A 13,984-nucleotide genomic window follows, 5' to 3' on the forward strand; every position below is an offset into this window, starting at 1 on the left:
AAAGACCCCACCAGCGCCCTATATGTACGGCCCTGGTAGCGAAGGGGTTAAAGATGGAGCTCACTCACAAGCTGAGCGGGCATTGTGGCTGCCGGGGGGCTGCTGTTTTATACATCAGACACCTGGAGGCAAAGTCTATGATTGGCGATAACGCCAATTATGAACGTTTAACCCCTCAGGTGTGAGGAAGCGGGGGAATTGTGTGTCGGACTGACACCGATCAGATACTGATGACCTATTCAGAGGATAGTATAGTATTAAAGCCTCTGTAAAACTCCTTTAAAGGCATCTATATATACTTTTCTAAGATGTTTTGCATTGCACTTCCCCCTCATCTAATATTTCCAACAAAAGTTTCTGAAATTTCCTATTATGACTAAGGATTTATGTGAGAAAACACGTTTTTTGTTCATTTGCACATTCAAACTATTGTGCAGGCTGTTTACTATGTAAATGACTTCTGCTTTGTTTTTTTGTAAGGCTAGGGCTGCACGGTGACATGTGTGTGCAGCGTCCCACATCAGTGTATAAATGGGACACTTTAAACATCTGAATATTTATGTATTTATCTAATGTGTGGTATTTCACATTATCAGTCCGACATTGTCATTTCACCCATTAGCCCCTAGGTGGTGCTGGCACCACACTATATATAGCTTTGGGTGTGTCTAGTAGAGCAGTGGTCCCCAACCTTTTTTGCACCAAGGACCAGTTTTATGCAAGACAATTTTCCCGGGGACCGGGTGGGGGGGAAGTGGGGGGGATTCTGGGGCGGGGCTTAGGTTTTTTATTTTTTTTCTGTGCCGGCGCTCACCACATAGGAAATTTTTGGGGATATTTTAATACTTTGGACTTTTCAGACGTGGCGATATGTAATATGTTTAATTATTGTTTATATATTTTATATTAAAAATTGGGAAAGGGGGTAATTTATACTTAATATTTAGTTGTTTTTTTATCCTTTTTTTTTTTTTTTTTTTACTGTGTGATGTGCACGTTGGGCCTGCATGCGCCTGGCGTCTCTGCTCCTCTGTATTGCTGCGGCCTGGCAAACAATCTTCCAGGGCCCGATCCTGGTTGGGGACCGCTGTAGTAGAGGGAAGAGTAGAGAGGAAGTGAGGTGAGTTAGTACAGTGTGTATGGAGGAGAGAAACAAGCATTGTCCACCATGTAGTCTGCTATTTCTAACCCTTGGTCATGGCCAGGCTAAGGGAGTACACCTAACATTTATCTACAGCAGCCAAGCACAAGACAGTAAGTCTATGTCTAAATATGAAGCAAGCCTAGTGAGGGTTACAGCTGAATCTAGCTTATGGAACTCATCAGTACAAGTGCCTGAGAGCAACTTTCCAAGTGCCGGGACACAAATGGATAATTGATCTGCAGAATTGTCCTTATTCACTAGAAGCCTTCCGGGTTATAGTGGAAACCTAAAAACCTGATTACTTCAGGGGAACATCCTGCAAATAATGTAGCAGAATACTGATGCATACCGCGAGGGGAACACCCATATTGGATAGCTCAAGATAAGTAGAAAACAGCATATTTAGTACCAGAGTGTAATAGGATAATTACAGAAGTCTTGCCTGTAAAGAGTCAATCCTTGTCACGAGGGTGTCAAGAGCCACGCCTGACTCCGTTGTACCCGGGGTCAGGAGGTCGCAGCGGTTGGCTGCACGCTCTATGTCAGATAGGGAAGTTTCCTTATTGTAGCTTTCTGGGTTTGCTTTACAAACCCTTTTGGCTCACTCAGGGATCCGTAGCTCCTTCTCTCAGCTGTTCCTTGTCCAGCACTCCCAATCCTCCTTATATTCCCCTCTCACACTTCTCTGGTTGCCAGATATAGAGCTTCCTGCCTGGACATCTATTCTGACCCACTGGAGCTGTGTTGCTGCGTTCTCTGAGTGTTGCCTTAGAACGCTACCCTCCGGATCCCTGTTGGACCTTTGTGGACAATTGTTGCCGTCCACCTGGGTGTTTGTGTTTGTCTGTGTTTGTCTGTCCTCTCCCTGGTGTTTCCCTCTTAGTGCAGTGGTGAGGACTAGCGATCCCACCGGCCTGTTCATTATCTAGGGCTCATTTCAGGGAAAGCCAGGGTTTAGGCACGTGATCGCCGCACGGGTGAGGAACCCGTCTAGGGACGTCAGGGCAGGCAGGTGCCAGCTGCTAGGTGAGTTAGGGGTCACCACCTTTCCCTCTCCCTTGGGCAGGGCTTTCCCTGTTTTCCTCCCTGTGCGTGTTGCCGGTCATTACAATCCTAAAGAGAACTCCTTAACTGACAATTGCCTAAACCTGATTAAAGGAATACAATTGAACTTATTTCTGAATCATCACCTATATCATACAAATGAACTGTGTCTGTACTGACTACCTGAAGACAATTGATTTGGTAAATGTTCAACTGTTTGATAACAACTGACTCCTCATCATTTCCACTAGCTACGCTACTAGCGCCGTATACTACAGAGAGCAGGGCCCGGTGTAGTAGAATACAGTGATTGCACCAGACCCCGCTGCCATTACAGAAACAGATGCCGGCCCCCATTCACTACACAAAGACACTGTTATGGGGGATCTGTGGATGACACATAAGATGCTATATATGTGTCATCCACAGATGCCCCCATAACTGTGCCATCCACAGATGCCCCCATAACAGTGCCATCCACAGATGCCCCCATAACAGTGCCATCCACAGATGCCCCCATAAAAGTGCCATCCACAGATGCCCCTATAACAGTGCCATCCACAGATCCCCCATAATAGTGTCATCCACAGACCACCATTAGGGTAGTTTAAAACCCACCAAAGGCACACCTTTTGGTTCAATTTCTTTTTTCTTATTTTCATCCTCAAAAACCCAAGTGCGTCTTATGGGCAGGTGTGTCTTCTAGGGTGAAAAATACAGTACATTGCGACATATGTTGCGCAACAGTCATTAATTAAACTTGGATGTTTTTTTGCAGCTGTCCTGTTGCTGTATGTCGCAGTGTGACACCATGGATTATCATTGCAATAAATTGTGTGACATGAATGTCGCACGACACATATCACGTTTAGCTTAAGGCCGGATCCGGATTAATGCCTTTCAATGGGCATTAATTCCGGATCCGGCCTTGCGGCAAGTGTTCAGGATTTTTGGCCGGAGCAAAAAGCGCAGCATGCTGCGGTATTTTCTCCAGCTAAAAAATGTTCCGGTCCTGAACTGAAGACATCCTGATGCATCCTGAACGGATTTCTCTCCATTCAGAATGCATTGGGATAATCCTGATCAGGATTTTTCCGGCATAGAGCCCCGACGACGGAACTCTATGCCGGAAAAGAAATACGCTAGTGTGAAAGAGCCCTAACTCAGGAAAGACCGAGGTGGGAATAACCCTTTAAAAGTTGCCTCTGCTCCATGAAGAACTGAAATGCAAATGTTCAATTGTTCAGACTTTTGCTATGATTTTTAAGGATGTTCAATTTAAAAAAATGTTTTTAAATGATCTATTGCATTTAATATAAAGCAATAAAAAATCTACTGTTTTGTGTCTACGTCTCCTATGCAGACCTATATGTCGCCACGGTTACAGACTACATACAAACCCTTTGTAGCATGGTTCAGCAGTTATACTCTTTTGAGACATACTCATTTGTCCCCTTCTTCTAGGTAGGGTGGTCAAAAGCTCTATATTGTTACGAAATTGTTTTATAGCTATCATAAACTTACCACACATGCGGCATACAAGAATACAGTAGCATATGCTTTTGCCTCCAACCATGGTACCAGGGGCGTAGCTATAGGGGCTGCAGAGGTAGCAGTCGCTACCGGACTTGATGGGGCCAAAGATCCTTGTGCCTCATAATAAGACATTGGTATTCTAGAAAGTGCTCGTTGGGAGGGCTCCGGTATAGATTTTGCACTGGTGTTGCATACTACTGGGGCCCAGAGTCTTCAAGTTACACACCTGTGGCTGGAGGGAAGGGGTTAGGTCAAGAATTTGGCATGAAGGGGGGTGCTGTTACAATTTTTGCTTCAGGCAGCATGAAGCCTATGTGCTTTCCTGCCCCTTGTCACAAAGCACTGAGGGAAGGGGGGGTCCAAGCCTTGCACCAGGGCCCATGAGCCTTTAGCTACGCCCCTGCATGGTACATCACATGATCATGATTTCACACATGAGGCACCAATGCCTCCACCAGGACCCATCCCCTAGAAACCGATAGCTGCCATTTGTATGTGCCATGCAGGAGTTGTAAGGCAGAATGGTAGGTGTTACATTCACTCGGTGGATTGTAGGAGGTGAGTTGAACTGTATCTGGCGGTCTCTTGCTCTCACTTCTGGAGACCTGGGGGTACTACAATTGTAAATACTTAGGTTTTGTATTTTATATTGTTATGTTGTTATGTATTTTGTACATCTGGCAGTTATTACCAGTAGGGAATCACTGGCAAAGGGTGACATGAACATGGCTAACCACCCTGTTCATCCCCTCTTGGTAGAAGTGAGCTGGTCCTGCTTTGTGCCAGGAGGGGGAGTTCCAGAACAGTCACAGTGTGAAGAGGAAGCACACCTCAGAGCTCCTGCTCCAGATTCTCTAGAAAAATCAACTTTATTCTAAGCCTCAAGTGAATCCTTGAGAAAACAGACAGCAGAGTGAACAACTATATCCAGCATTTAAAGACACGGCTGTGAGATGAGGGACTACGTCTAAGACACCCATTACCCAGAACATTACTAGGCCAGTACCACCTAAGTGCTAAACTGCAGACATCCAACCTGCCTCTATAATCCTTATTGGTGTCTGAAGATTGCATTCAAAATCTGCTTCTATTGGATGGTGTGAATTTAAACGTGTGAATGCAGCACACTACTCAGTATTAAAGGACAGTTGCAAGTCCTGGCATCATGTGTGTCAGTGTGTATGACATGTGACCAATGCAGTCAGCGATCGACTTGAGTGGGCACGTGCCAGTAAGGCATTGGTTTACCAAGGTAAACACAGGCCAGCAGGGGAACCACACAACCACTGATGCTGGCAGCATCAGGGGATTTTAATAGTATGTATGGGTTTTATAATTTTTTTGTATATCATCACATATCAGCTGCTCCTTATTTATGATACTTATGTGGTGTGAATGCTGAACACGTGCCTAGACCTACAATCTAGTCCACAAACATTACTGGAAATGGATTCCTAGCTTTCTATTATAATTAATATGACATTACGTATAGAACTGAACACACAGTAACACTATAGTAACCTTCAAAAAGCACTCTGGCTGCAGCGTCCTCTAATCTATGGTGAATGTTAACAGTGAAAGGACTGTTTGCATTTTTTTCCCCCATAGAGATCCCTTTAGCTCATTGGAATGCTAAATGAGTAGTGGCAAATAGCAGAAATTTGCATAGTTCACAGTCACAAATCAAACAGGCAAAAATTCAGCAAACAGAAAACCCAACAATCTGTAATGAACACACATTGCCACTGCATTAAAAACTGAAATTACACAGCATGCCTAATTCTAACATTTCTCCACCAGCAGAATACCCTTATATCATGTTTTATTCTTTTATTCCAGGCACTGACTTGCTTAATACCACATATGTATAGCTTTTTTTGCGTTTTGATACTGAAAAAAAAAATTTGAAAAATAGAATTTGTTTTTATTTACATCGCCATTGTCTGACCCCCCATAATTGTTTTATAGTTATATCTACCGAGCTGTGTCAGGACTCTTAGTTGCAGGACAATCTGTAGTTTTTATTGGTACCATTTTGGAGTGTGTGTATCTTTTTGATGACATTTTATTAGATTTTTTAGGTAAGTGATGTTATGAAAAAATGGCGAATTGGCCATTTTGACTTTTTTTTCATTACGCCATTCGCCATATGAGATAAATATTTTTATATATTAACAGTATGGGCATTTGTAGATGCAACAATGCCCATGTTTTTTATTTTTCTTATTGTTTATATATTTATTTTTTTATTCTAGGGAAACGGGGTGATTTACATTTTTATATTTTTTTATATATTTTTTTAGTTTTAACTTTTTAGTAATTATTTATGCGCCATAAAATCTGAAATGTTATACTTTACCACTCCTGAAGATTTCCTCTGGCGCTCGGTAACTGGATTTAGGGATCGTATGTCCCACGTGGCGTCCCACGTTTCCCTGATGTCATACGTGGTGTCCCACGTGGTGTAGATGGTAAAGGATTACTGGTTCCTTACGAGCGGGCTCATTTGAATCATAGAAGTCTGCTTTTTAGCTGATCGAGCCTGACAGGAGTAGTAAAAACAATAATTTTCAAAAGGACAGATGTGGAGATGGTACTTTGGGGCTTTCGTGTGTCACTGTTGGGGTCAACATTGAGTAATGATATCTGTAAATGATCAGTTAATTGAGTTTGGCTTAGATTTACTATTATTGACGTGTCTTGGGCTGTCTGTGTGGATATCTTCTTGTTTGAGTGTCTTCATCTGTGTATCCTTTTTTGTTGTCGTGCGGTCGTGTCCCCAAAGCACCATCTCCACATCTGTCCTTTTGAAAATTATTGTTTTTACTACTCCTGTTAGGCTTGATCAGCTAAAAAAAAAGCCAACTTCTACAATTCAAACAAGTCCGCTCATAAGGAACCAGTAATCCTTAACCATCTACACCACGTGGGACGCCACGTATGACGTCAGGGACACGTGGGACACCACGTGGGACATACGATCCCTGAATCCAGTTACCGAGCGCCGGAGAAAATCTTCAGGATTGGTAAAGTACTACATTTCTGATTTTATGGCAATTTGGTTCAGCGACATGGTGCATAAAAAATTACTGGGGGCATAAGCAACAGTTTACGGAGTCAAATTAATGACTATCCTGCCGGCTAATATTACCTTCTTTTTTTCTGACTCCTCCCATACTGTAAATAACTGTTCCTTACTAACACACTGTTATCTAACGCAGTGTATGACTTACTAACATACGTACATTGGTGGACTACAGATCTGTTGGATTACTAAAAAGTCAGTACCAACGGCTGAACGGAACCTCTTCCCTTTTTACCTGAGTTTTAAATAACTACTATTCCAGACCGGATAGGTCCTCCGCCGCCTTTATGTTTGGGTACCACTGCATCCATAACTGCGCATCTGAATTACATTTTATGCTTATACATTTTATATATTTTATTACCCCTTTTTAGCTTGTGTTCTATGTTTCATGTTTTATGGTTTATGTACATGTGATATAGCCAACATTTGGTTGTCTAAACCATCATCTATTCATTTTGTGCATGTCACATTTCTCTTTTAATAATAAATGTGCCTCATATTTTGAACTTAGTGATAGGGGAGTGTCTATGTAATCATCTTTGTGGGAGGAGTTATAAACTAAATGGGCATTGTTAGGGGCAGTGATAGGGGAGTGTCTATGTAACTAGCTGGGTGGGAGGAGCTATAAACTAGATGGGCATTGTTAGGGACAGTGCTAGAGCTGTGGCAGAGAAAGAAGAAGTGCATCATCGGTTTGGTACAACAGGAAGTGCTACATAAAAGATGTAAACAAACCAGATTAATTGGTTTACATTGTAAAAATGGATCCCCTGGTTTTGCCCTGTCCTTCAAACTGCATATCCAAGCTCTTTCTACCACCTACCGCCTCCAGTCCGTGCATTCTTCAGCCAGGCGTCTGCAAAAATGCTTGTACATGCTCTCATCATCTCCTGCTTAGACTACTGTAACATTCACCTCTGTGGCCTTCCATCTAGCACGCTCTCACCCCTCCAATCTATCCTCAGCTCTACTGCCCGACTAATCCACCTCTCCCCCCATTACTCCTCTGCCTCTCCACTCTGCCAATCCCTTTACTGGCTCCCCATTGACCAGTGAATTCAGTTTAAAATACTAATAAATACATATAAGGCCGTTCACAACCTGTCCCCTCCTTACATCTCTGACTGCTTTCTCAATATATCCCCACGCGTAATCTCCGATCCTCAGAAGACCTCCTTCTCTATTCTCTTCTTATCACCTCTTTTCACAATGGCCTTCAAGATTTCTCTGGTGCATCCCCTATACTCTGGAACTCTCCACCCCAACATATCAGACTCTCACCTACAGTGGAAACCTTCAAAACCTGAAAACCCACCTCTTCAGACAAGCCTACAACCAGTGACCCTGTTGCTGATAGACCGCCATGACCAGCTTTACCTTCACCTACTGTGTCCTTCTCCCATTCCTTGTAAGCCCTCATGGACAGGTCCCTCTCTCCTTCTCTACCAGGTTGTATCACGTCTTGTTCATGCTTAGTGCAATTGTTTTTTTATTATGTATATATACCCCTTTTCATATGTACAGAGCCATGGAATAAATGGCGCTCTAATAATAAATAATAATAACTTTTTAGGGGTGGCAGCTCTCCAATTGCCCCCTTTCTATTTAATATAGTGATAGCGTTTCATATGATCTGTCAACATGGTATTATGCACTTTTTAAGAGAAGCATAGTATGGGCAAGGGGTTAATTGAAACAATGGAAAAACATTATGATAGTGATTGATGGCTACAAGTGTCCTGCATGAATGCAGTGGACTCATAACTCTGATACTGTAGATCCCATTATCCACATGGCACTATATGTTTGTGCTGCTTGGGCTAATAGTAAAATGGTGCTGTTCCCCTACTATGCTGTCCTTGCATAAACAATGTATGCTAACTGATGCACTTTATATGATAAAAGTCCCGTATTTACAATCAGGTGGAGATTACTGCACATGTATAAATGCTCCCATTGAATATATAACTGTAGATGAACATCATTTTATGACAGTAGGAAGGGAAGCAATGGCAGCAGCTGTGTAGTCAGAGCAGAGGCATGTTATATCACTGATGGAGTTGCCAAAGGTCTGGGAGAACCCAAGTGTCCCCATAGGTGTACTATTAATATTTGTGCTGATTTTCTAATTGTTAAATATCACTGGGTCCTGTTGGTACACACAGTGGATTTTCTATGCACTAAAGGGGTTTTTCACTATAGCAAATAGCATTTATCATGTAGAGAAAGTTAATACAAACCACTTACTAATGTATTGTTATTGTCCATGTTGCTTCCTTTGCTGCCTGTATGCATTTTCCATCACATTATACACTGCTCGTTTCCATGGTTATGACCACCCTGCAATCCAGCAGCAGTAGCTGTGAATACACAGTATAGGAAAAAACACCAGCCTATGCACGCTCCCGCAGTCTGGGCCAGTAAAGCGGCTGGCGCTTTTTCCTATAGTGTGCAAGCGCAGCCATCACCATTACAGGGTGGCCGTAACCATGAAAACAAGCAGTGTATAATGTGATGTAAAAATGAATGCAGCCAGCGAAGGAAGCAATGTGGATGGTAACAATACATTAGTAAGTGCCTTGTATTAACTTTATCTACATAATAAATGAATGGCACAACCCCTTTAATAAACTGTAAGTCACTCCACCCAACATCATTCTAACTATCCTGGAGTGCTGACCTTACTATTTTAGTATTTCATACCACATTTGAGAAATAAATTCCAGGAAAGCTGTATGCAGCATGACGGTGATGAATTGTTTACACTGCCTGCAACTGTACATACGGTAGCGGGTAGCTTATAAGATCTGGGACCATGCTGAGTAAATAGGCCAGGGGTTTCCATGTGACACAACCTTGTGCTCAGGTATCAGATGTTGCCCTGCAGATACAGAATACATACCGGTTTTCGAGTGGGGGTTACTTGCACGGATTGATAAAATTCTGGCTGAACCCGGCTGCTTCTCTTGATCTTTCGCTTTCTTAGAGGTGAAGATGTATCATGGTCACTCTGGTGGACTTCATCCAAGGGCTTTGTCTCTTCGACACGGGTTCGGGCGTACCTCCGCAAGTGACGAGGGCTTGGCCTGAATCCCTAGCAGAAAATGAGAAGTTCTATTTATATGTCTAACAAAGCGATTGAGCATACAGTCTATTCATAGGTTACTAGAAACCAACAGTAAATGAGTAAATGCACACCCAGGTTAAAGGTATACAAACACCAGTGTCCTACAGTGGAGGTTCATAGCTTATCTTTTTAAATGAACTGTTGTGTCCCTTTAACTACAAAGTCCTCACCTATTCTCTGATTTATCAGTACCTAATCTCAGAGACTGATCTCAAGAAAATGCTCTGAGATTACTAGCCTGATTAATGGTCACTTAATATCCCTAAAATATGGCCCAATGCATTTAAATTGTACATACAGAAATTCCCAAATATACTTTTAATTATCGGAATAACCCAGTGAGAGCAGTGGGAGCTCTCCAATTACACAGCAATATAGCGGTAGCTCCCTGCTGCCTTGTCAGTCCATTAGTAGAATGCTGACAGGCTACAGGAACGACTTGCTTGCTGATTCAACAAATTTGATCCGATTCCTGAGATAAAGCATTTTTCCCACAGGATAGGTGATAAAAGCATGATCGCTAGGGGGTTAGGATTGCTGGGACTCCCACTCATCACAAGTAAGTGGTCCCCCAGTCCCCTCTGTAAATAGAACAGTGGGGTGCATGTGTGACACGATTCCATTTGCTTCTTTGAGACTGCTGAGTATATCACTCACCTATGTCTGTTGGTCCTATAGAGCAGTGGTCCCCAATCTTTTTTGCACCAAGGACCAGTTTCATGCAGGACAATTTCCCCAGGGACCGGATGGGGTGGGGGTGGGGGGTTCTGGGGCAGGGGGTGCTGGTCGGTGCTGACTGATTCATGTGCATAACAAAACACAAGGTGCATATTAAAATATATAACACTATATAACGATTACATGTATTATTTATCAACTCGCCATAATGCAGAATCAGTGTGAAAAAGGCCTTGCTATTACATTGATATCTCCCTGCCTTTATTTCAGGTTGACATGGTAACTATACCTGAATTGGCTTCACAAAACTGACTAGGGTCTAGTAGTCACTGGTCTCTGCTGCACTGGTCTCTGCTGCACAGGGCTCTGCTGCACTGCTGATATTTTCAAGGTGACTGTCACAAAGAGGTGTAGAGGGTAGTGACCACTGGCTGCACCCACACCCCTGTCCCTGCCTACTTGCACCACTCGTCCTAGGCAACGAGGTACAACTGGACGACGTTCCGTAGCCTGGGTAAGTACGGAGGGACATACAAGACAAACAACAGATATGTCAGCAAGCCGAGTCAGAACCAGAATGTCGCTAAAGTACAAAAGGATCATCAAAGAGAAGTCAAGTCCACGTCAAAGGTCAAACCAGGAGAAGCCAATAAATGCAGGGAGCAACCGGGGACGAAGTCGGGAATCTAGCTGCATGTCACACAGAACAAGTTCAGGAAGAGACTGAATTCACAGGCAACCTGTGGCCAGCAGGCTGCCTGTTAAATAGTGGAGAAGAGGAGTCATGCGACGTGGCCAGCGTCACATGACTCATTCTCCTGAATCCAGCCGAGCACCGAGTGATCACCTCGGCGCTCAGGCTTATCGCAGTTGCCATGGACACGAAGGACGCTGACTGCGCCAAGGGAATACGCGCGGCCAGATCCTCCCTGTCCCTCGTTGCTTTGGAGACGAGGGTGTAGCGCACGTCCTTGCTCCGTATAAACTGCAGAGCGCTGACGGCGGTGAATAGGGGGATCCTGCCGTCGGCGCCCCGTGACAGTGACATGGTAGAGGAACTGCAGGTCATTCTCCCGCTCACTCCCTCAGATACTAGCTGAAACTGGATGCCAACAACCCCCCTCCCCACTCGGGCCATCATGTTTATTTCCATTGGTGGGGCAGTGAGACCTAACCAATCCCTGGCTCACTAGCCCTTTTCAAGCATTTTCATTGGTGGCAGTGGCTGGCCGGCATCACAGTTGGAAGGACTGCTATCCTTCCTTCCCGTTGTACGGCCGCGCACTGTGTGTGATGAGCTTGTCTCCGCTCCTCTGTATTGCCGCTGCCCAGCATACAATCTTCCAGGGCCTGATCCTGGGCCACGGCCCGGCGGTTGGGGACAGCTGCTATAGAGAATGGAGCGGTGGTCACACATGTGCACTATCACACTATTTACATAGTGGACTCGAGAACCTCCTTTGTTGTGATTGGTGGGGCGGCAGAGTCCCTGCGTTCAGACCTCCCCAGGGACCATACAATTATCACCTATCCTGTAGATAGGTGATAAATGTTGTTAACAGGAAAGCCCATTTAAGTAGCCAAAATTACCCCACTATCATCATAGAAATAATATAATTACATAGTTAGAATGGCTGAAAAAAAGACACCAAGCAATGAGTAAGGATATGAATTTTAGGAAAGGCAAATGAGAACCAGAATTCTACCCATTTTCATAGTGATTAATTTAAAACTGCCAACACCAGTGCCTTCTCAAACAGTTCAGGAGTCCTCGGTATAGGACCCCCACCGATGAGATGCTATAAAAATCTCAGAAAACCTCTATAATTATAATAATTCATCCAAGTCTTTTTTTAAACCATCCAATGTTTCTGTCATTACCACTTCCTGAGGTACACTGTTCCACAGATTCACAGTTCCTATGGAACGCCTCTGAAGACACCTCTGAAGACTAAACTTTGTCTTCTCCAGACGGAGGCAGTGTCCCCTCCTCAATTGAAGGATTTTACATGGAACAGCCTTTTACCATATGGTCCCTGGCAAATCCATATGGACTGGTTTATGGCTGAGAGAGATAACTAGTAGCTGTTGAACAATTAATAACTTATGTCTAAATCCAGTTTGAAATGTACCAGCTTTATTTTTGGCTATACATTCAAATAAAAAGGAACATTTTTGTATACTGAAAAATGACTGCTGACATGTTACATTTCAATATGTGTGCTGTGTGCTTACGACCATGCAAACAGATTGCAATCAACAACATATGTCTGGCCCAGCTTCCCCTTTCCCCCCACTCTTGGCAGATTGGATTTGAAAATGCTCAAACTTTGGTTCCTATGGGAGATTTAAGTACTACCAGAGGAGTCTGCCAGTGGTCTATCCCTAAGGAAGCAAAGTGCCACCATCAGCAGAATATAGTAGCTATCAGCACAAGGCAGCCCGTATTGTGTCAGCAGAGATCTTGATGACACCAGCGCTGTCCTGCTGTATTATTTATTTTTATGCTAGTTTATATAAGGAACGATACATACAGTGAAACACTATGTTAAGTAGCTTTCGGATGGAATTTCATTGGAAAGATTTTAAGAAAAAAAATCTTCTCCCATAACAAATATCTATGATTTCTAAAATGAGCATTGTGATAATGAAAGGCTTGTGTGATCATGCCTATGTGTCTATGGCCTCCTGTCATTGGAAAAATATTCTCCCTTTCTATAAGGCGTGAGGCCTATGTAATTACTCTCTAGAACACATCTTCACCCCCTGTGTGCTTGACCCAATCCCATCCCATTATGTGTGCGCTTGACCTGATCCCATACCATCATGTGTGCCCTTGACCTGATCCCTTCCCACCTCATCCCCAACCTCACTACATAGTTTAACCCTGCCCTAACCCATACCTGCACTAACCCTACTGTTTTAAACATGCTACCATCACACCCATCCTCATAAAGCCTTCCCTTGATCCATCATCTTTGTCTAGCAATCACCCCAATCTGGTATTCCACTCCACCACTCAACTGAATCTGCTCTTACCAAAGTTACCAATGACCTGCTAACTGCTAAAGCCAAATGCCATTACTCTCTCCTCCTCCACCTTGACCTATCCTCTGCCTTTGACACAGTTGACCTCTTCCTTCTGCTACAAACTCTCGCATCTCTTGGCGTTACGGACTTGGCCCTATCCAGGATCACATCATAACGGACATTTAGTGTCTCCCACTTACACAACACTTCCTCGCCTTGTCCCATCTCTGTTGGTGTCCCTCCCTGCTCTTCTCAATCTGCACCTTCGGCCTGGGACAGCTCATAGAGTCCCATGGCTTTCAGTATCACTTTTATGCTGATGACAAGCAAGTTTACC

At 43.6% G+C, this 13,984-nt stretch overlaps 1 protein-coding gene across 10 annotated transcripts in view; it reads right to left on the minus strand.

Annotated features, from left to right (window-relative positions):
* Nucleotides 1-13,984, minus strand: part of DST (dystonin) — a 566,706-nt gene that overhangs the window by 532,321 nt on the left and 20,401 nt on the right. For all 10 annotated transcript variants that reach the window (XM_044290838.1, XM_044290839.1, XM_044290836.1 and 7 more), the window contains exon 3: nt 9,715-9,906. In XM_044290838.1, the coding sequence (XP_044146773.1) occupies nt 9,715-9,906 (192 nt within the window). The remainder of the gene's footprint in view (nt 1-9,714; nt 9,907-13,984) is intronic.

Source organism: Bufo gargarizans, chromosome 4 (assembly GCF_014858855.1).
Source record: "Bufo gargarizans isolate SCDJY-AF-19 chromosome 4, ASM1485885v1, whole genome shotgun sequence".
Classification (NCBI taxonomy): domain Eukaryota; kingdom Metazoa; phylum Chordata; class Amphibia; order Anura; family Bufonidae; genus Bufo; species Bufo gargarizans.